Genomic DNA, 25392 nt, shown 5'->3' on the forward strand with positions numbered 1-25392 from the left:
AAAAAAAAAAGTTATGGAAACTAAATCTATTATGCAGTGGAAAATCATGACACTTTGCACCTTCATCTGTTACTAAAATCGGACGCAGGAATAATTTGGCGACAAATATCAATCGGTTGGGAAATATTTTGCCCATCGTAATCAGGCTGTTTGCGTAATGGGTGTAAGTGACGTGTATGATATGTTGTGTGCTTTACTTTTACAACTACTCTTGCATGTTCGTGTAGAATATGTAGGCTACAATCACGTTTTAGATGTTTATATGCGTTTTTATGTTAACAGATATGAAAACCTAGATCTGGTCACCAGGTGAGTGTAGTCAAAGCATTGAAAGACTAGTGCTGGCTAAGAAGGATCGTTAGAAATAGCGTCAAGGTTGTTTGCTGTTTGCTTTGTTTCTTCCCTTTGTTAGTTTTGCAGAAAGACAGTGTTCAGAGACATACTGGCGGCAAAATGAAATTCCATAAAAATATTTCAGAGAATCATTTCATTTAAGAAATTAGGGCAGTCCACTTTTTACCTTGATTTTGAATGTCTTCAGAAGGTTCAATTTTTGATTAGCAGACACAATATTGTATTCAAAATTTCATATGCATATTCACACAATATATATATTATATATTCTTTGTATATAATTATATAATAACAATATATATCTATCTATATATACAATATATATTATATATATATATATAAGAAATATAATGTATATATATGCATACATACATATTAAAGATATATATATATATATATATATATATATATATATATATATCTAAAGGTAATATACATATCACTTTGACAGCAGAGGACTTCTATCTGATAATGAACAACAACAGTTTGAATGAAATTCTCATGATTCCGCATAAATACTTAATATACATAATAAACATTTCTACACATAAAAGTAATGTCATACTGACATCGAAGGAATTTCCTTTTATTACCAAAATTATCATAAGTAGTATCATCGTCTCAATCCTAAGACAAAAACAGTTCACAAAACATGTACAATACATATTTATAAATCAGGTAAGAATATCCGTCCTGGACACATACCATTCCTGTACTCAACTGACATGAAACAGCCAATCAAAACAGCACTTCTTTAATATTTCTTACAACTGAGGGCCTTGTGTCTTTCGACTGACCTGTCAAAGACCAAGGGAACACAGATCAGCGGGCTCTTGCAGGAAGGTCCAAATATATCGTAACCTTCAAGAATGATTTCTTTAGTACTGGCAGCTTGATGCGTTCTGGATTTCACGAAGCAATTTAGCCTCTTTTCTGGGAGAAAGTTTCTTTTGAGACAGCAACCAGGTTGAACATTAGGCAGAAAAGCTGAAGTTAATTTCCATTCAAAAACATTACGAAGGCCAATTGTTTAAGAGAAAGTTTCAGTATTAATTCCTTTGACAAGTTTACTCCCTCCAAGAGCTCACTGATACAAAGACAGTTTGGGGTCTGTATTTCCTACCAGATTACAGTGACTAACAATAAGTATTGACTAGTATTATCTGGCTATCAAATCAACAACAACGTTAGTTAACAACAAGGGTCAGAACAACTTGTCTAGATGAAAAGGAAAACAAAACAAGAAAACAGGATTAAGGGGTGGGGTATGATTCTCAGTAAGCCAAGTCTACAAATTTATTTTCTCGCTTTCGCGGGACAGACTCCTCCAGAGCTTCCGTTTTTCTATGAGACGAATCCTTCAACAGAGAATTGTCATAAGAAGGAGCGTATAGGAATGTTTGCGTATAAAAGTTAGCAATGTTAATACTTTTTAAGAGTGGTTTATATTTAATCTATTTATTCGTCTAGGGACCACGATCTACTGAGGAAAAGCACTGCTCGATAAAGTACATTTAGAGAATTTGCAGGAGGAGATCACAGTTCACGATTATCTGATATGATGCTTCATGTGATAGCGTTAAGAAGTGATGCTGAGGATTCGGTGTAGCTACTATAGATGATGATTCCAATTTTGCGGGATGGGTTGTCAGTCTTGATTTAAATCACTACTCTCATATCATTCCAAAGGACCACCTCAAGTACAATGAAATGTGTCGGGCAGAGAAGGAAAATGTGTCTGCTGCAGGTAGAGCAACTGTCGCCAAATATCAGCGCGTATTCATTTAACTGAACGATTCATCAGTAACTTTGCTTGTGCTATACATTTGTGAGACATTGAGAGTAGTAGCATAGAATGTAAGAAACATCCAGCACCCGACTTCTCTTATCCTCTTCCATCTTGATGGCGTTTTGATCGAAATACTGTACTGTGGATTGCAAGTTTTGTGAATAATTCTATTATAGTACATATCCATGTGTAGCTTGCGTTCGTCCCTCGCTACGCAGGTCCAGTCAACGCGCAGCGAGGGAACGCAAAGGCCTAAAAGGTTGGACTTCGTTAGTTGTGAAACATCATCAAAATACTAATCTATATATACATCTAAACTGCATTGCTTCTTATATAAAGTATTAGTTGTGAAACATCAAGTTCGTCCAGAGTGCAAAATTTCCCCGGAGTATGCATGAATGAAGTTAGAAAATAGTGCATCTCGGACAGATTTTTGTTTGAAGAGGAACACTCCATTGATTACCTCAAAACACACGGACTCCTACTTTCTACTTCACCTGTTACACAGTAATCCGACCCATACTTCTGAACATAATGTTGGTTCAAGAGGGATTCTAAACCTACCTTATTTACATTAGCAGACTAGAACTAATTCACTGTGGCACTATTCAAGTTCGAAATGCCTGGAGACGTGGGGATAGTAGTATGTACGCATATATGTACAGTGACACCCAGCCCTCATTCGAATTTGGATAATGCCGAGTGCTACTCGTCATATTCTTAAGAGAACAGGTTTCATACAAAACTGGATAAGTCCTGTTGCCAATCCACTCTTAAAGTTTGAGAAAGTATTCATTGCTTTATAGTTCCCGAATCGTCCTTATCCACCGAACATCAGTGGGAAATGACAGCTGTCATATTTCATGTTAACAGTGGCAATATAGGTCCTTCGATAGTGATATGATTTCAATGATTTGATCACCGGAGACAGCAGAGTGCTCTCCATGTATGCCATTCCTCTTCCTTTGCAATTTGGGGCACAACAGAAACTGGTCAAGTTCAACGTTAAAACAAGAAGATATTGTATTAGTATAGTGGTCAAAAACTAGGCTGTCATCACAGATCACTGTTGTTTCCGAATTCATAACAATTAATAGTCGCAAAGATGTAGGGAAATCAGTCCCTGGCTTTGGATGAAATACAAAATGATCACGAGATCGGAGGTTCTCAACGCAGCAAAAGAGAAGCAAAGCTCTGGGAGTGATCTGTCCAGCCAAGCGAGACAAGGTTCAGCCAGTTATATGTCAAAGGTTACACCTCATATATACACAACATATACAAGATTTTAACGAAGGAATTGCACAAAAATCGTCTCAAAACATGGCTTAACATATGGAAAGAAATAAAAATGGTTCAATCAATCTCTCACAGACATGAATCAATACAATACATCTTACTACAATGTAAAAATGACGACACATAACATGTGCAGTTTAGGATTTTTTATTACAATTTCTAAACGTTTGTACAATTTTTTTCATCTTAAAGATACCAAAAGATAACAATCAAGGCATATATATGCTAACGTGTTTGAGGTCATCTAATAACTCATAGGCAATTAACCGGATCCTTAGCTGTGACTCAAAGTGACGTTATCACTTTAGCTTAAAATAATCAGTTCCAATAAAACTGTTACATTGTGTAGTCATATTCACCATCACAGAAATGTATTGCACTTAAACAGAAATCATCATACCCTTAGAACACGATGAGAAAAATAAACGGCAAAATATACGCTGAATAGTAAGGAAACCAAAATTGATGACTGCTTTGGACCAATTACTAAAAAGAATTAGTTTTCGAGCATGGGTGAGCGGACAAAGGCTAATTGCTTCTACATGCAGTTTAATGCCCTGACCTTAACATAGTAATTTTAATTTCATAAAAAGTAACCTCAACTTCAGTAACACACGGATAATAAACAAGCTAGACAAACGGAGAATTCGATGATCGACGATTTTGTTGGGTTACACATCGGTAACAACTTGAACTGAGTAACTGGGACCGGTAGTGACTGGCCTGCCCTCTAGGGGGATGTGAGGCAAACAGTACACTCATAAGACTTCTTGGTGATAACACTCCCAATGAGGGATCTAACCTTTGCAGTGGCTCTCCTCAAACAGGTCAACGTGAGGGTCCAATTTCAATGTGGTAGATTTAGCTCCAAGATACAAAAGATATTACAGCTTACAGGTAAATGAGACAGTGAGATTATATTTACGGACAGTTGGAGGACGTAGAAAATTCAGACAATTTTAGTATTATTTAAGTTAGGTTGCATGTAAATTTATTACCTGAAGTCCGTTACTTTCATATGGATTATGTTCACTTGACTAGAATTTAACATAATATTAATCTATACATTATAAATTATATAAGCATATTTTTCTAATAAAAAGGTATTTTCATAAAACTACAATTTTTGCGTTTTTTACAAATAGAGTAACAAGTAACAATTGTAAACTGACATGGGTACAAAACAATTTAAGAAAGCACCAAAGAAATGCTTTACGAGAAAAAAAAACTCTGGCATTTTCCATAGATATCCTGGTTCTATTCACTTGTATTTAAATTGTACCACTGGAAATAGGTTAATCTAGTTCAATATTTGATTTATAAAAAAAAGTACTGACTGACGTCAGACTAAATTATTCATTACTAAACGGGTTTCACAGAGAATTCCCCTTCAGTAATTGGTTTCATTCAGTTGATATCTCATTCCGCAGTTAAGATTCCCTATATTTTTTTTTACCGCGAGAAAATAAAGAAATAACTTGTAAGTTTTTTAATGTTTACCTGATTTTATAATATATATATATATACTATATATAAATGAAGACAGAGACATATGGTGGTGTAAATCTCAGAATCAGCTTGAATATCTGGAACATTAAGATGACCGATGGACCGACGATATCAGTAGTCAATTTTCTGTTTTCCAGACTTTGCAGCTCTTGCAGCTGTGGTCATTTGAGGTCACCGTAGTTGAACAGTCTTAGGGATCCAGGTCACGGTTAACCTAGAGGAGAGGTCAGCAGTACCGGTGGCCAGAGGAGAAAGAGATAAGTGATAATCGGTCGCCTCTAAAACAGCGGTGACACATTATTTAGGCCTTGTAATTTGCATAGCGGCGGCAGCCCTCCACAATCGCGTTTTCTCTCTCTTTTCTCTCTCTCTCTCTCTTTTTCTCTCTCGTCCTCCCCCTCGAATGAGGAAGGGGTTCACTGGAGGATACACTTCCCTGTAAAAGCATAAGAATGGGTCAGACTCTTGTGGGCGTGAAGGAGCGCGGGTGGGTAAGGCTTAGGGTGAGATGAACTGGGGGCGTGTGTGTTGTGTGTGTCTGTGAGCTCCTGCTCATTGCTCTGTTCATTTTGGTTGACTGAATTAGTTTGTGGAAGCAAATCTGTTCTAATGGCAGTCTGATGATCATGTTATAGCAGAGACAATTCGCAAGTTCATGAAACTACAGTACTACCTATTTTTCGTTAGTCATTAATCTCTTAAAATATAAACCATAGTAATTAGGATAACATATGGAACAATGCTAATTAGGTATCAAAAGTGTTTTGTTTAAAAAGGGAAATGGCAAAATTCATATCTAACAAACAAAGAACAATAACACCCAAACTGATCTACAGAGTAAGAATATAACAGAGGTGACGATAAAAATATGAAAAGTGCTGAAGATAACAAAGAAAATAACACATGTTAGCAACATATTTCTTTTAGGAAGGTGTGACTTGAATCAAATGATTGATTAGCAGTATGCTCTACATCAACTGTACAGCAAACGTCTCCAGAACGAAAATAATCCTTTAAGAAATCATTTAGGAGGAAATCCTGGATGCTCTTTTATGATCTTTTTAGTCGACAGATTTCTAGTTATATTTTAATCAGCAGTGATTACAGATATTTGAGAGGAAGGAAATTTTTATCATAATAAAAACTGAGAAAAATACACACACGTAAAGCATAGACTGGTAGGCATGTGATGCGCGTACGAACGACAGAACAACGAACACATCAATTTGCACATCTCTCAGTTTAACAGTGAAGAAATCAAGGATCAGTTAGTTAGTGGGCGGTGTGACAGAGAGGAGTAGGGCCTCGAGGTCGGGGTGGGGGTGTTAGTGGAGTTTGCAAGGAGGAGACGGGCGTTTATAACCAACTAACATTCAGGCCAATACAATAATAGTGGGTGTACACAAGGTGCGATATTCCAAATATTCACGTTAATTTTGGGCGAATCACAGTCTATAACAGCCACTTTCTTCTAGTCTAGGGGATTGATACATATCGCCCACATAAAATCCAACAGTAAGTTCGCCTCAGCTTAGATCTCAATTAGCGGTGAAAATAAGGAATATCGGAAATTTCCGTCAGCATAGTTCTAGCACCCCTGTAGGCTATATGACATGCCGCGCTATAAACATCTTGAGTCAGTCTATAACCAACAAATTTACTAGAACTAAGCGAGACGGATACTTGAAACATTGAGCAGAATTGAGCAGTTGCGGCGTTGAAGAAGTTAGCACAGATACGGAAGGGACAGAGAAAGAGAGCCTGGCCACATTGACAACGAGCAGTCTTAGGAGTTTCGGGCTCAAAAGGGGTTCTTTCTCTCTTTTCGTTAAGGTATTCAGCAACTACATTCATCTTTGAGAATGAAAATGAGCATCTAGAAATGCGATGGAATTAACCTGTGTTTTAACAGTAATCTGTACAGATTTTCTAAACATTAGCTGTCTGTTTAAATGTTTTTCCTTAAAGGACCAAGAGACCTCCAGACACTTGTAAAAACGATGTACTTCTGCAAGCGCCAATCTACAGGGACGACCGTCCCTCCGAACGTCTCGCTACATTTCATCAGGGTCTTTCTGTGTTTTTAGCAACAGCTAAATAAGTCATAACATCAGTCATACACACAGACAATAAGATATCCTGGATCAAACAGTTCAAGTTACTTCGCAAAGTAAAAAGACGCATAGAAAAGGCGAAAACCCGAAAAATGACGAGGTACGACCGAGAACATGATTTACGTAACTATGATTGATGTGTAACGTATAGAAATTTCAGATAAAACAATGACATAAAATAAATCCTAAGGGTCATGACATTATTATGAAGACACTGTGTTTTCACGAGGATCGTCTATCATTTAATTACGTGTTCGGATTTTCAAACAAAGAAAACATGATCAGTGGAAATTAGAAAATCTAAACTACCTTTAGACTGAAGCAATATGAACATAGGTACTTCGCAAACTTACATATATATATATTATATATATATATATATATATATATTATATATATATATATATATATATATATATATATAATATGTACATGATAAGAAATAAAGTATTCCTCAATGTTGTGACAGTGTACGCCATAAATTCTAAATTATAATGAAGCGTGCAAAACGTTGTCGACATTATTACGGGCAGCTAGCAATGTATTTATAACACAATGGCACCATGGCGTTCTCTTGTAAGAATGAGGAATTAACTCATAACCCTGTCTTCTTGAAGTGCGTCAACTCCTCAAATTTTGATTTCGCCTTTCTTCCTGCCAAACCGTTTGTCCTTTTCAGTAAAGCAGACATACTGTTTGTTTTTAATCCTTCCTCGCTGAATGAGTTTGTCGTTCGTACAAGTACGACAATACTGCGCTTAAATGATAAAAAGTAAACGGGTCCCTTTTTCACAGAGATGATGATGAGTATTTCTATTTGTTGGAAAACAGAAGGGCTCCCAGAGCTGACATCACGAACCAATCTTCATTTGAATTCCGGATCGAGAGGGAAGCTTCCCTTTGCATGCCCTAGTAAAAACACCAACAGATACTTACCAACAATGATGTAAACCATCGCTTAAGGGAAATTATCAGTCTTTACTCATTGTCATGGTTGGGTCTCTTGGCTATGCTAAGAATTTTATAGTAAAACTAAAACAATTCTAGATCTACTAAGTAAAAGGGTGAATTCTTATTTAAAAACAGAATGGTAACAAAGTAGAAAAACTGTCACTTCAAATTTTTTTAACTTTAAAGCAATAAAATTCATATTCATATTTTTTTTTATTAATGCTAATGTTACAATACAAAAGCTTAGGGTAAAAGTTCAGTTTCTAAAAAAGGTAGACTTCTGATTATTCTGGATTGTTATTGAGATGATGAAACATCTGTGCCCAATGAAGTCTGAGGCAGAAACATCAGTAACACAAAAATGAAGGGAAGAGACCAGTAAAACACACCTACACACATAAAAACACAAAAAGAATAAAAACAAAACAACGAAAAGGTCTTTCAAAAAACACGCAGAGTTTGGACACTTAAAAAACCTCAGCGTTTATAAAGGAAGTGCTACACGCGCTGAATAGAGAAATTTCACATGGAGACTACAACAGAGGCTGTGAGTGAGGAACGAGTGAGGAACGTTGAGTAATATAGTAGGACTGTCAGCGTAAAAAGGTTCTCTGGATTGACTCAGTCTCTCCAGGAATGGACTTTAACAGAATCAATTGTAGCTTACAATACTTGGGCTTAATGGAATTCTGGATCTGATTTAGGGGGTTTTTCGATCAAAAGTCAAATCTTTTAATGCAGGGCAGTTGGTTGTCTTCAGCATATGGTAAATATAGGGCTCCACGGTCAATCTAGACAGCAAATTTGAGTGTGTAAAACTGTACGAGAGGAAAATATAAACTATCTATATAATTGGATGTAAAATGACACCAAATAACTAACTTACGAGCATTTTTTGGGCAGGCGGCAGAAGTGAGTATCATTTATTTTTCTACCCTGAAATTAAACTAACACATGAACATTAGACCTCCCTCTCCTTTCTCTTGCATAATGACAAAATTAATTAAACAGTGGCTGTCGTTCATACCTGACGAGATCCTTTCTAACTTGTCTGAACTGGTCAAACTCCAGTTCTTTATCACCATCAGCGTAAACATTTGTCATGAAACTCCGATCTCCTTTTTTATGCTCCCTTTTTAAATCTCGGTTGTGTTTGGCTTTTCTTCTTGCACCTTTTATGTTACAAATTTATATTTCCATCTTTGAGGGCTTGGCTTGTTACTCATCTTTTCTATGAGGTTTGTAGAATTCAGAATGTCTCCAATTTGGCCATCCCTTGTCGCCGAGGAATCAGGTCAATTATTTTTATTAGAATTTCAACCTTACCTGGATAAACTACTTAGGAATTTCTCTCTGCCGACTCTTGTTCTTGGTGTCGACCATTGGTGCCTCTTATTTGTTATATAGGCTTCATCCAACATTCAGTGGTTTTCGAGCTGGGCTGCCAATTCGGCGGTCCGAGGTTCGATTCCTGGCTCGGCCAACGGGGAATCAGAGAAATTGATTTCTGGTGATAGAAGTTCATTTCTCGACATAGTGTGGTTCGGATCCCAAAATAAGCTATAGGGCCCGTTGCTAGGTGACCAATTGGTTCCTAGCCACGTAAAAATATCTAATCCTTCGGGCCAGCCCTGGGAGAGCTGTTAATCAGCTCAGTGGTCTGGTTAAGCTAAGATATATAATGAAAAACCCAACATTCAGTTGAATTCTATCTTTATGTCCAGCATTTCGGGAGTCTCCTTCCTGACACATCCCTAGTTGACCTCGCTTAGTCCCCTTGCTCTTGTCTCACAAAACATTGAAATTTTGAATAAACAAAATCCACAAAACTTCTTGGAGTGTATACCAGTTATTGTTAGAAATGACATATAGGCGGGCCTGAAAGATCCCGAAAATTTTTTAGCATTTACATTTCTCAATCACAAGACTATTCTAGATTAATTTTCACTCTTTCGTGATTAAGTGTATGTAGTTTTCTTTGTAACTAAACATTTGCCCGAAGTTGTTGTTTTTCCACGGGTTTTTAGGCTGTGTTCTACGTCATCCCTACAAGGAATACTGGTTTCTGATACCGTACGCCTCGGTTTGCAGTTCAGCTGTTTTCCTGTTTTGTTAGCTGTGTTCATTCCAACTTACAATTCTTGGAATTTTACTGATCTCTCCTCCTTTTTCCTTATATTTCCTTGACATTGATCAATCTCATGGCAAAAGTCAGGGGTATCAAATTTTCCCAAAGTTTTTGAGGTGCTCTCCCTAAATCTAGTAGAAGTAAAGATTCTGCTTAATAATTTTACAAAAATACAGGCATTCTAAACAACTGGATAATTACTAAGTATATCACAATATCAGGTGTCACCAACATTGCCTACATCAGGGAAGCAGAGATTATTGTCATTCCCCAAGAAAACTCTGATACCCTCATTTTCTTTTGACAAGCTACAATGAGATATATATAACCCTTATCTCGGGGGTCTTTTTGTTTTGCTAATCAAACCAGCGTATTGTGATTAACTATAAGCTCCTCTGTTTCTACCAAAAATGAAACTATAATTACCAGCATACTTGAAATTCATGAATGTCAAGGTTTTTTTTATCACCTTTCCCTTCTTAAACCACCTAGGTGTTGGATTCAAAATCATGTATTTTTTTTTCAACTGAATCCCAACTTCAGGTTTTGAATTAAGCTTACAACAGATATTCTCCGTGGTGATGATTACTCCGCAGCCTATCTTGCCTGATGTAAGCTTTAGAGTATCTGGGACCTTATACCAGCTGGAAAGAAGTCTTGAGCACTTCACTCTAAACATACATCTCACAACAAAGAAAGCTATGGAAGCTGCATCCAAGACCTTTGCAAGGTTCGGTTGTACGAATGTCTACGAATATTCATCTTGCCAGTGGTCTGTTCAAACTCAGAACTCTTCAATTGCTCAACCTGGGAAGTGTGTCTTTCAGAGACAAACTATCTATTTCCTGAGGCCTGTACTACATAAATGTTTCCTTCATGAGGGGTTTACTTTATTATTGTTCATCACCAACCATAGCAATAATAAACTATAAGATTTTAGGAATAACTCAAAAAAGATTCCTTGAAAGGCTCCATAAAATCAGTGATCTTGGAAATGTTGATTAACTGGGAGATTTATTAATGTACATCAACAAAAACAGTAGCACAGGCAATGTGGCAAAAACTCCAGCCTGAAAGGGAGGTAATTCACAGCACCTTTTTGATAACTAGGCATAATCACAAAATGCTAAATGGAGGAGATCAGACCTTTTTCTTTCATTGTCATATTTCAACTGAAGTGCAGTGATGAAAATCTAAGACAGTGTCCAGAGTCATCTCAAATCCCACAAGCAATGCTCAAAAGAAATCATAAGCCATGACTTTAATTACAAATGTTTATTTCCAGAACGATTACTGAATGACAGGTCTTGTCAGAATGGATCTTAAGAGAGCCTCAATTTAAGGATACACACACACATAAAAAGGATTGTATGGTGAAAAAGATGTACACCTATCAAATCTGAGGAGGGCGTAGAGGGAGGCCTAGGACTTGCTGGGTAGTTGGAATGGCAAAAGTTTTGGGATGGGGGGGCACAAAGATCAAAGAAGTTAAAACAAGAATATGTACATCCCTTCCAATCAGTACTTGAGGGGTAAATGTGCCATTGAGAGTTTTATCTTGCATACTCCCTTTTAGTATGTATATATACATACATACTCGTATATACATAACTTCAGAAAACACAAATTCACTGTGTAAAAAGTTCTTACTTCCATAGACGATCCAAATTAATGTAGGAGACTCAGAAAAGGATATCATCTTTTCTGAACCTTAAATGTTATTGAGGTCGTCTACGGAATTAATATATATATATATATATATATATATATATATATATATATATATATATATATATATATATATATATGTATGTTTTAAAGTCTCCTGGGCCTCTGCAAGGCTCATAGGGGCAGGAGCTGATTTCTTGTTCCTTAGGCCGACAGCCAGTGGGCTACAAGTCCTGAAGCCTAAGACACGTGGCCAGTAAGTAGCTAGACCCTCTGTTTAATTTCTCAGCCCGAAGGGTGGTACCTGTCCTCCTACTAACCCTCCCGAGGATTCAAACCGTATATATATATATATATATATATATATATATATATATATATATATATATATATATATATATATATATATATATCTATCTATCTATTATGCGCATGTGTATGAAAGGCACGGAATAGTATCCTCGTTCTGAAAGACCTGTCGAGAACCGGATGGCTACAACCTTATGGAGAGGGGGGTTAAGTATTCATAATTCATAATCTCAGTGGTGGAGTACTAGTCCTGCACTAGAATGATAAGGCGTTCAGTCCCTAGCGTGCCACCCACTAGTTGACCAAACTATAAAGTCGTACCAGCAACTGGTAGGTCAAACACAAAGGCAGGGGGCAGAGACCCCATCCCTAAAAGTCTGCTGAGAGTCGAAAGGTTCCACACATCTGGCACCTTACCATTCTAAAAGACATATAAGTGTATAATTTACACACAAATATATATATATATATAATAATATCTAAATAAATAAATTAAATAATAAATATATATATATATATATCATATATATATATATATATATATATAACTGTGGGTGTGTGTATATATATAGATATATATATATATATATATATATATATATTATATTATATATATATATATCATGTGGGTGTGTGTATATATATATATATGCGTGTGTGTATCTATATATGTATTACAATAAATAAATATGCACATATACGTGTGTGTTTGTGTGTATATATATGTATATATATGTGTATATATATATATAATATATAATATAATACAATACAATACTATATATATATATATATATATAATATACAATATATATATATATAAATACTATGTGTGTGTATGTGTATATATAGATACAATACAATATATATAATATAATATAATAATAAATACAATACAATATATATATATAATAAACACTATGTGTGTGTATGGTATATATCAAATATATAACAAATATTAAGCTACAAGTGCCACTTAATATCGAATTCACCAGACCTCTGGAATAAATTTCTCCCAAGGTGAATTGTACTTCATAAGTGCATCTGTCTAATCCTGGCTGAAGCAATTCAAATATAATCCCAGTTGGGTGAAAGGTATTTCCAAGTTTTAATGAATAATGGTATTTGTGGCTAAATATCTGTGAATGTAGAAGCAATCAAGAGTGGATTTGATATTCATTATATATATATATATATATATATCTATATATATATATAATATATATATATATTATATATATATATATAGTATATAATGAATATTGGTATTTTGGTATTTGTGGCCTAATATCTGTGATTATATATAATTTACTCATATAAGAAACACACTTACAGGACCTGAAAAGCACTGTATCTGTGAAACAATAAAAAATTAGCTGTTTTGTTCTTACAAAAACCGACAGAACAACTCTAAATATTTGGTAGACTATACGGTACGGATAATCCAAAGAGTTTTATTTGGCTGTGTGAATTATGGTTTTTCCATCCTACAGCCCAACAGCGTTTGTGACGCAAGACAAATGAGGTCCCTTTCTTTTACAACTGATCGAAAGTTGAAATCAATAAATTTTGGGTGAAGAAATTGTAAACTCTATTGTAAAAAAGTCATTGAGATATTTTTTTTTTATAAAATTGACATTGGCCTGCATACCTATGCCCTGCATTAATAGATCTACATGAGTTTGACTGAGTTATTTTTATCATTATGATTATCCTTTTTTTAAGAATTAAAGGAAGTACTGACAGGCAGAAATCTTTGCAAAAATCAGCTTATGCAGAAGAACTATATATGTATATATATATATGTATATGACAAACAGATGATATATTTTCTGCCAACTTACCACCGCTAAGAATGTGAAATTTTTCTAATATTTCATGAAGGGGTGGGGGAGGGGGAGAAAAGAAACAAAATGAAAATCGGTTAGTAACACTGACGTAGTTACAAATGATATCATCTTGAGTCATACCATGACTTGCTTGATTCAGAGATAAAACTAAGCACTTGGACTATTGGATTTGGGCCTTTTTTTCTTTTCTGTCATTGGGAGAGGTTTCATTGGCACTGGGGTCAGGGCTTCGTCTACTGTAAGAACGACAAGGGCAGGATCTGGATGCCTAAGGGACCAGGGATGGGAAATTCTTCAAGAAACTCCGTGGTCACAAGAGTCTCTTTTGAAGAGAATGGGATTCGCTGGATATGCATCCATACATAATACATACATACATACATATATATATGTATATATATGCATAAATATATGTAATATGTATATATATGTGTTCGTATAGAGCGGTTATTATACACGGTATATAAATGTATGTGTATAAATATATACGCATACACTTACATACGTCTATGCATTAACACACATATATACGGTATATATGCTCTCATATGCTTGGAGGAAGGTTACAAACAAACAAAGACCTCTAATAATGAAAAGGAATTTGCTTACTCTTGTCATTACAACAAAAATGTGATCCATCATTGGTTTCAGTACTAGAAATTTGATGGGAAATTCTGGTCTAATTGTGGCTTGTAAGGACTCCACCTTTGACAACAGGTAACCTTTTGTAAGAAGTACCTTTATGCCTCTCTATCTAAGATTAAAAAATGACCAAATTTCAAAAATAAAACATTTGCTAAACTACAGACCCGATTTTCAGAAATACACATACGTTTTTAACACCAATGTACCATAATAATCAAGCAATACGAGGCAACTCTATCAAAATGAAAATGTTCGTTTTGACAAAATGACAAATTCTGGACACACTGAGGCAGGTCCTCAAATGGATGAAAAATGACCTTGTCAAAATAGAGTATCGAATACCACAAGCACAACATTCGTAATCTATGTAAAAATAAGTCTCCATTACAGTCATGACAAACTATCCTTTCTCGTACACTGAAATTGGCTGACAAGTGCTAAATGTTGACGTGATGTGTATTTCATGTAATTAATATCTTACTGCGTTTTTTCAGTGTCCACAGTTATTGAATATATGGAAATATATGAAAAACTTACAAATGAAAGCAAAGCGAGTAATATCTCTCTTGGAATCACAGGATATGGGAAAAGTTTGGAAAAAGCGAGACACTCTGTACTGGACAAATGCAGACGTTCAGTGAAAAGCCATTTTAATTAGAGGAATGTTATGAAAAACAAAACAAAACCCCTCACCTCTATTTAGTGTCACTGCTCTTACAATAGGTATGAAACAGAGTAACCCCCAATATGAAAACTGACATGAACATCTACAGAACGAATGACTGAAGCCACATTATTCTCTAAGGCATCTAAGATCATCCAATTTTCCAAACGCTCCCATGTCCTACCACAGAATAAATATTCTCTAGACCAGTGTCAAGGCTATGGTAAATGTTTAAAATCCTAGTGAATAAATAGTCTATAAACAATGAAAGGAGTTAATGTTGCACTTTGGATATTTTTTAGATACATTTGAAAGTTAGGTAATAACGAAAAAAAAGTTAAGTACTGCAACACATTTTCAAAGTCACAGCATGTGCTTCGTTATATGAATACAGAAAGCCTAAAAGATTTTAAAGGAAAAATCTAAATAAGGTGATATAATTGATTCAAATATAAGAAAACTTGCCTCACGTTATCTAAGATTTGGTGACGGTTTGTCATAGAGTCCAAGATTCTAGTTTCAAAGAAATGCGATTATACTGTTCATAATTATTTCAGCCAAACACCAATTTCTTTTTCTTGCAAACCAACAAAATCTCAGGGTCGCTACCAGGTCATTCGAATTCTACTGGTGATGCAACAGGCTAACTTCGCAAAAAGAAGTGAGGCTGCTTTTGTTTATGTTAGTGCGACTTGTTCATATGAGAATAGTGAGCAATAGCGATTTGAGTTTTGAGGCGCTTACTTCGGTGAACTAGGACATAATGTTAATCACTAGAGGGAGGCAAATTCATATCTGCCGCGACTGCGGCAGTGCTCTCTTGAACACACTCGCCTCTGTATGTGTGTCTTAGTCATAGGTGAAGCCAGAACATACAAGAATCTTCTTTCTCCTGATTTTACCTTAAAGCTCTTAGACAAGAAAACTCAAGTTAACGATATAAACTTTGAAACATAATCCTTAAATTCTGTGGAATTTCTTTTACAGATTTCTCAGAGAGAGAGAGAGAGAGAGAGAGAGAGAGAGAGAGAGAGAGAGAGAGAGAGAGAGAGAGAGAGAGAGCAGTGAGGCAAGTTTTCTTCTAGTAAACGAATCCTCAATCAGTGTTTGTTTTAAAGGCGATGCAGAAGTATGTGATGTATTGCTTAGATATTTTTAACTGTGCGATCTGATAGCATAATATCCCCTTCAGCCGATATGGCATAATGGACTAATGAGTCTAACTTACACCAACTCGAAATCAATTTCCTAACTTTATGAATCACTGCTTTGCGGCGTTATAGAAAATGACTTTTTCTTGAGATGAACCTTTTTGTTAAAAAATGATGTTAAACATCTCAATTAACTCGAAATGCCTAAAAAAGCAACAAATAAGTTGTAGCTGGAAAATAAACCCTGCCAATGCTTAATAGTGCATTTCGTCTCCTTATCTCTCTAGAGTGTTTCAAATTAAATATCTACATTTTAAGTTTTTTTTCATTTATTCAGTCTTCATTTCTCCTTAATCTTTTAATTCTTTGTTCCGTGTTTTACCCAAATTTCTTTTCCCAATTCCTTCTGAATATACTGTTTTCCTTTCATCACATATTTACTCTCTTTAAATTCCTAGTCCTATCAATCTCGAATCTGCCATTACCTCTTTGTCGTGGCTCACAAGTGTTGTCTAACCAATGGCATTCTTAGGAATTCTATCTGGAAGAAGTCGGTTGAAGACCACTGAAAGGGCAACGGATTCTGACTAATCATTTTCTGCCTCTTTCAAAGATTACGATTGATTTAGATATGCATAGGTTTTGCATTTCCGTGACTTCAGGAGGAAGTCAGGTTGAAATCTTAATATTTGTAATTTATCACTCCACTCTCAAATCTTGAAAGGCACATTTAACTACACATAACCATCTTACTCTAAATTTACATATCACAATTGGCGAGGACAACGATCCACTTCCAAACAGTTTTTAATTTGTTCCTTATCATTCATCACTCTACCTAAAATAAATAGTTATAAGTGATCTTACCTACAGAACTTAATCATTTACTAGAATACATCACATGGTAACAAAGATAATTCCTTTTAATCTAGGGACTACCTAAGAAAGCATTGGTATTTTACAGAGGAAAGGAAACATCTACAAGCCCAAGTAACACTGCTGTAACTAGATACTGAAGCAATAATACCGTTAATGATAAAGCTCAGTGTCAATATACGGTGGTCTTACAGTTGTTATTCTTAGTTTTTACACCTAATCTACCTAATGCGGATGAATACCAATATTACATTACCAGACGCTCTTTCGATCAAGTAGCTAAATTATTTCGGCAAAATAAATGGTTTTACTTTACAAATCTATCTAAGTAAGGGTGAGCAAACTAATGTGAACCAATTTACAAGAAATACTAATATTTCAAGAGTGGCAATTACTGCATATATATATGTATCTATATCTATTACGCTTTTGAAAGTACCGCAACATATTTGCATCTTCATACGATCATTTACAAGCGAATATCATGTTGACGCCCTGATACCGACGGACTTACCATCTGTTGCAGACGAGACCTTTTCTAATATAGTGAATAAAATAAAAAAAAATAATGAAAATGTTATCTTCAAGAGTATTATTGTTAATGTTTGATATCATTTATTTGACTTTTATATATTATAAAGAAAACCTGTGAGAATATTTTAGAACTTACCTTCTATCTGCTGTTTCACCTCATTAATTTGTGTTTCTATGGTGTTTTTCAATTCTGAAACAGAACGGAAAAGTTAGTGAAAGAGTAATAGAAAATGAATAGTGGGTTCGATGGGATACTCTTTTAAAACAGTCTAAATAAACTAATAGGAAATTATGCAGCTTCCAAGGGATTACTTCTCTGAATGTTAGAACAGAATGAATGAAAATAATACTGAACTAGAGGAAAAACTTTTTAATGATATCAAAACAGAACTATAATACGACAGACGATGAATCAGGTTATCTTCTTTTCCACAAACTGCAACATAATAGAAAAAGGGTTCTTCATTATATGGGTCTTCAAAAATATTAAGAAATGACTGAAAACAATAACGAAATCCATGGTGACTACGTTCGGTTAGAGTGAACTCAAAATTGATTGTCTCTCGTGAAAGTCACTTAAATTTACATGGCTTGGATTGGTACCAAAGACGTGCTCATAATAAATGGTTTAGTTGATCAAACGGCAATAATTCTCAATACTTAAAAGAAAATCTTTAGGAAAAGACAAACAAGAAATTTTTCAAGATTTAAGCGTCCATTGTACCGTATAGACCCAGATGGACAGTGGAGGGGGAGGGGTGGCAACCCAAAAGGAGAAGATGACATCTCCTTATCATTAACCAAGACATACTGAAGCAAAAGCACTTTAATTCTTCCCGGTAAAAGAAAAGTGACCAAACAATAAACAACACAGGATAAGTGGTGAAATCAAAATGATAGGAACAACATACAGATCCGAGGACAGTGGAAAGAAGGAGCTTTTTAATATGAAGATAGATTGTTTTTTCTTTTAGCTTTCCGTGGCTCAGGCATGAAAGCGTTTGGCGCATGCACAGACCTTCAGGTACCAAAGCGAAAAAGTGCATTTAATGTCCTTAAGGCCTAAGGATGTGAGAGGTTCCACAGATCAGAACAAGAGAAAATAGAATTTAGCACTTAAGTCATACACAGCTTGTTCGAAATGGTTGCACATCTCATGACGGATAAGGATGACAATGCTAGATACAGAAAGTAAGATATGAAAGCATCTTTCCCCATACGATAAAAAAAGTAAAAAAACCAAACTACTTAATATCATTAAAAAATGTTAACTACAATTATCGAATGGAGTCATCACTGCTGTTTTTCTTTTTAATTTATATTAGTTAAAGTTTTATTAAAAATAATAATGATTGGAATTGGTGGTGAACTCAAACCTCATCCCGGTGGGTTTATGGTACTAGAAAATGACCTGAGTTTCTGAAGACCCCAAGAGGCGAAACCTTCCAAATGGCATTGCTGAAACTAAATCACATCTTGTTGTGGAATGCGAAATGAAGAAGAGCAAACGGAGTATGGTAAATTCACTTTCCTTTTATCGAAATGGTTAAAAGCGAAATGGAAAATTACACTTTTTGAATTCAAACAGAGCCGACTTTGAACCATTTCACATCATGAAGTCCTACACAATCAAGCATGCATAGTATGTTTGAAAGCACAGCCATAGTAACGAGAGCATGAAAAAATAACAAATTTTTCATGCACCAATATCAATATTAGCGAGTAAGATTAAGGCTCTTTATACTTACTTGAATTTTAATAACTTCAAACAAATCTTCATAAAAAAATAATCAGTAAAATGATTAGGAACTGAAAATCACAAGAAGAAATAAAAACAGAAAAGATATTTTGGAATTAAAATAGCAAATCTTCAAAACATTTACAGTCATCTTGAAAACAGTATGTGACATCTAATTACTACTTTTACCTAAGCTACTACAGCTCTAATAATTTGTGTTAATACTGATATTTTGCAGCTGTTTCACTACTTATGTTGCTAACACTGTCACTATTGTTCTCCTATTTACTTGGTAAAATCAAGTAACGCCAAAGAAGTTACGTGGAAATCAGCGACAAAAATAATTCAAGTTATCAAGCAATTCACGCCGATTGGTCGGACTCGGACTTGCGTCAACCCAAAATAAATTTTTTTTTTTTTTTAAGATCTTATTCAAGCATTATTGCCATTTTCTTTTTAGATGAAGCAGAATTATGTTTCGTAAAAAGTATATCGGAAAAAAATCATTGTAATTTCCACGGGGGAAAAAAATGTGGTTGTAAATTATGATGCTAGTCTACTGGAAAACAAATGCGGCAGTCATTTCCGCTTATTCGGGGAGTAAACATACAAACTCCTTAGTTGTTGTTGTTTTTGGGGAGGGGGGGAGAAGGAGAGATCTAAGGAAAAGCCTAAAAAGGTCTGAAAAAGGTATTTCGTGTTGAGTTGAAGATACAGGAAATTTCAGATAGGATATTTTTTTATTTATTTATTAAAATTAAAATGAAAAAATAAAAATGTGCATGTTAAACAGTGCAGAAAAATGATTTCTAATAAAATATAGCGTATTCATTTTAATTTTCGTTGGTGAAACAAGACTCTACTTGACTAGATTCTAGCACGTTTTCATTTGCGTTAAAACTTAGGAATATAATGTTTAAAACTTATGCGTGAGGGGAAAATCTTGCATGGGTCCCGAGTAAGCTGGAGGTCGGAACACGCCTAGTAACTTATTATACCTCTCCCCCGACCAGATTGACCCAAACAATCAATAAATAACCAGGTAAATTATTCACGATTAGGCCAATGGAGTCATTCAGGCTTTTAGAGGAAACGAGGCCGCACTTTTCATTTCTTAGGCAGATTCGGGGACTGAGTGAGGCACCAGCCCGACTCGCACACAATTAAGAGAACTGAGAAGTGTGTGTGGCCAAGGCTTTTTACCAGAATTAGGTTTGGCAAACAGATTGTGAGAGTGGAATGAGGTTGGGCTGTAATCAAAGCGTTAAAGGTTACGGTAGGTGGAGAGTTTGGAATGTTCAAGGGTGATATTTTTGGGATTAATCCCTAGTAAGAAAAATCAAATTTGTTGAGGATAAATGATTACGATGCAGGATTCAGAAATGAGAGAAGAAAGGATCTTGAAACACACTTGAAAAAAAAATCAAGTCTGAGCCAAACTATGTATCAAAAAAAGAAAAATGATAACAAGGTACGTTGAAATATGATGTGGCACGGACGACTGCTGTCTTGCTTTTGCTTTAAGTTTCCAGCTTATCATAATGGTGCCGCTTCTGGTCTGGCGCAATTCTAGATTTTCTAGTATATTTCACTATTAATAGCGAATACGCTTCCTAGCGAGGCTCGTAGGGTTCCTTTGTCAATCTGCTGTGTTTTTGTTTTAGCTCTATTGAAATAAAACAAATGATTGAGTGTTAAGGCTTAAAATGTGCGTTTAATTTTCACCACTTTAGCACGGGAATGAGGCGGCATTTTCAGAGTCCGCCCCTGGCGCCACTAACGCCAGTTACGTCACTGCCGATGAAGATATAGCTGTGGAGATGATGATGGTATAAATACCTTTACTAAATCCTTGATTACTTTTCTTTCTTTCCGTATAAGGAAGTTAATTTAAAATGTTTTACGGGTCTCTTCAGGGCGGACTACCACGATACTTGGCGTCCAGCCAAGGTCATCGGAAAAAGCACTTGATTTGAAAGAAACGAGTAGAAGGTACTGGAAGTTACCATTCCAGGATAAGTGGTAGTTAGCAAGAGGTCTTCGAATCTCAGCCAGAGGTTTCATTTCATAAAACAAATTTGTGGCTAAGATTATGACTGGTATATTCGCTGTTCACGAAGCAACCGTGACCTTTCCGTTTAATCAAGATGCTCCTATCAATTGAGAAATAATCAGAAGCACCATTTTCAACCCTTATAACGAAAGAGAGCACCTATAATGCAGTGATGTTTTTCATAAACATACCTGGTATCGTGTTGCATGGAACATTTTACATCGTTAATATCTATGATAGATAAATTATATGTTAAGTTCTTCTGTCCAGATGTTAGAAAGGACATTTCTAGAATGAAAACGATCACATGAAACGCCATCTTATGTGAAAGATTCCAAATCGCTGGCAGCTGCCCAAAGAGTCTGGAGACTAGAGAGGCAGCCAAGGCTTCGATGGCTTTAGGATGAAAGGAAATGACACATAATGTGGATGGGAAGACTGGAGAGACATCTTTGATTTAAAAGACAGGCCTACAACAATGAGTCTCGTTCACTCTTACTAAAGATTGTCGCAAGAAGGTGATTTGTCATGGTAGTCGACCATATGGCGGCATCATCATATTTTCGATCAGCAGTAACAGCCATCAACATTTTGTTTGTATGGTGCTTTCACGTTGCATTGTACCAGTGGTTATTCAGCAACGGGACCAACGGCTTAACGTGCCTTCCGAACCACGTCGAGAGTGAGCTTCTTCACCAGAAATACACATCTCTCACTCCTCAATGGAATGGCCGAGAATCGAACCCGCGACCACCAAGGAGGCGCCATCAACATAGACATTATGACTGATATCACAGCGTCTAATCTTGTTGATATTACTGATGTTAACGTGTATTCGACGTTTTAGCCAACATGACTGGTTGAAATAGAGGCTGGCTCATACATGGAATCGTCATTCGTGAATGACGCTAAAATGAAGTGACGACTCGCTGCCTTTGGCTGTCTGTAATTATAAGCAATCATTGGCATTTCGTGTCAAAAACACACAATTTTTTATTATAGTCATCGACCAATTCTTGTGATTTTCTTAAATCAAGAGAACTTTCATTCTTCATATAATGAATACCAGCTTGAAAGCGGGCAATGCAACGAACACTCAAAAGCCAACGCTATTTCCAAGAATGAAAAGACATTTAAATGTCGTGCTCCCCTCTGGCTAAATAATGTGTACGTTGAGTGAAATACGGTACCTAGTAGGTGCTATGGGTGAGTACTGGAACATCACCTATGATCCTTATATTCAGTTTCCTTTCATTTATTCAAAAATAATTCTTTATTTCAGCTCTAAGAGCGTCACCGCTTCTGGAATGATTTTTTGTTCCAAGTAAGATATTAATAGACCATCTACGCTGTCGAAATGAATGAGTCCAAGTGTTATCTTTAGGAACTTTATCACATGAATCACATACAGCCAAAGAAGTAAATAAATAGATGAAATGAAAAATGTCGACAATACTATGATACTTCTGTTAAAAAAGTCACTGGTTTTGTTCGTAAAAGGTTAATGACCTTTTTGTTTCGCCTCTTGCAAGAGATGCGTTAAAAGTTGATGAGTGGCGCCTGAAAGTAGAAGAGAAAGAGAGAGCAGGACATAACTTCACTGCGATGCTAGACTTTCCATTGGAGGGCTCATGGACTTGGCCTAAATTTCATATTCCTTTATTCATGAGTGTTTTCAGCATAATCTCTTTTATGAAACTTTTGTGACCATACTGACTTCTAAATTCACCACGGAGAAAGAAACTTGACGTTCTCAGAAAATGTAAATTTAATGAAAAAAATTTCCTCCATAATCACCACGACTTAGTCATAATGCCACAAGTTTCGACACCTCTCGTCTCAATTTTTTCTCTGCAGTCAGAATTTAATGATCCCAAGGAAAAATTCTGGAGGAGGTCATCCATCCACCATCTGCACTTGGGACTTTTATGAACATCCTTCGGTGTCATTTCTGACAACTTGTCAGAAAGGGAATTTCAGCAGAAATGAATTCCGAAGTGAAAAGGGATATTACTTAAAGCAAAGGGAAACTTGCACGTTTTAAGATAACTCAATATGGGGCGACCTCTACCTATGATTCCCAGATAGGAAATATCAAGATTCATTAATGAGGTTTGACTCTCTGTAGGCTTAAGCTTCGGAAGTTATTCTCTGGTAAATTTAGATTTCGTCTACGAATATGAAAGTTCTAAAGAATTTTGTTCAGTGAAGTTCTTTAACAAAAACATGGTAAAGTTTGCATTTATATTACTTTCGATCAAAATAATATGGAAGTTTACATAGAACCCATCTGTGGACTATTTAGAATTAATGGAGTCAATTTTCTCTTTCCTTGAAACAATTGATATTCTGCCATGTATGATCCTTGAAAAATCTTTGTAAAAAAGTGGGAAAATACTCTTAAGCTTGACTTATGAAAATGTTGACATTTTATTTACAGATAACAGAAAAAATGAAAAGCCTTATCGAATGCACAGGAAAAAAGAAAGGAAATGAAAAGCCTTATTAAATACACTAGAAATTATTATAATCCAGTTAATGGCTTATCACAAATCACCATGAGCTCATTTCTTGTGAATACAAGCTTTGATTCTTAATTGGTACAAACATCCAGAAAACAAATACTCTCTCTTTCCGAAACAGCGGCATCAAAATCAGCCTCTAAGTGGATACAAAAACACGAAGGAAGGCTTTGTCAGATAATAGTTATGGGACAGGGGCGCAAATATATTAAGATCCCCTTTTCATCTAAAAGCCATCATATCTCGAGCAGGTTATATCGTACTGGAAATTGCAATTCCTTGCTACAAGAACTTCTCGCACCAGGACGCACAACTAAATTATTTACAGTGACGTTCTAATAAAACTTTGGCCCCACAAACACTGCAGGCGCTCGCAAACTTCGCTATAAATAACCAAGAGGAATATCGGATGTCCTCGACAATGTGGTATCAAGATGAATTTCTATTCCAGGAGAGAAACCGCAGAGAGAAACTTTTGTCCTCGTTTACCCACGAAGCAAATGGAGAGAGAGAGAGAGAGAGAGAGAGAGAGAGAGAGAGAGAGAGAGAGAGATATGGGGGGGGGGGGGGGGGGGTGTAGCTTTTCTTATGAAATGTTTCACCCTAGTAAGGTTAAGACAGGTCCTGGGTGAGGATTACCTCGTTAAGGCCTTCCGTTATGATAAAATATATTTTGACGTAGAGAAGAATCCTCACGTCTAGCTTCTTTCTCTACTAATAGGTTATCCAACTTCCTGCTTAGGTCAACAGAGGCCCACTGTCTTTTTAGGGTGTCTTAGGGAACGCGTTTGTGGCAATCCTCATCCCTTTCAGATAAGCTGCACGAGAGAGAGAGAGAGAGAGAGAGAGAGAGAGAGAGAGAGAGAGAGAGAGCTATATGAAAAAACATAATATTTATAAACCGTCAGTAGATATCCAAGATGATAATTCCACTCCTTATATGCTATACACAAGACTAAATAAAACATGTAGTGTCATATTTATGAGGCATTCGCATTGTGAGAGAGAGACTCCTAAAGACTTTTTGTTGTCTTTACTTCAAGCTTCTCTCCTAATGGGTCTATCTCCTCCAAGGGGGGTTTCGCACAGGGGTTCCCTGGGATCATTTCAAGAGATTTCACTTCACTCGTGTATGGCATCATACAGTAATGTGAATTGGTTATACTATGAATCTATGAATGATCAGTCGCTTTTTTAATATATTTAATTGAAAGCAACGTTTTCAAATGAATGACTCTTAA

At 35.8% G+C, this 25392-nt stretch overlaps 1 protein-coding gene across 5 annotated transcripts in view; it reads right to left on the reverse strand.

The window, feature by feature from the left end:
- Positions 1-767: 767 nt before the first annotated feature.
- The window catches only part of LOC135217245 (complexin-like), a 344903-nt gene continuing 320278 nt past the window's right edge, over positions 768-25392 (reverse strand). For 2 of the 5 annotated variants that reach the window (XM_064252970.1, XM_064252971.1), the window contains exons 5-7: positions 17975-18028; positions 17819-17842; positions 768-5384 (exon numbers count right to left, since the gene is read on the reverse strand). In XM_064252970.1, coding sequence (XP_064109040.1) covers positions 5365-5384; positions 17819-17842; positions 17975-18028 — 98 coding nt within the window. In that variant the 3' untranslated portion in view covers positions 768-5364. Of the gene's footprint in view, positions 5385-13962; positions 13987-17818; positions 17843-17974; positions 18029-25392 lie in introns of all 5 variants that reach the window. The other 3 variants (XM_064252972.1, XM_064252973.1, XM_064252974.1) reach the window with 3 other exon arrangements.

The sequence above is a fragment of the Macrobrachium nipponense genome, chromosome 7, assembly GCF_015104395.2.
Source record: "Macrobrachium nipponense isolate FS-2020 chromosome 7, ASM1510439v2, whole genome shotgun sequence".
NCBI classification, from domain to species: domain Eukaryota; kingdom Metazoa; phylum Arthropoda; class Malacostraca; order Decapoda; family Palaemonidae; genus Macrobrachium; species Macrobrachium nipponense.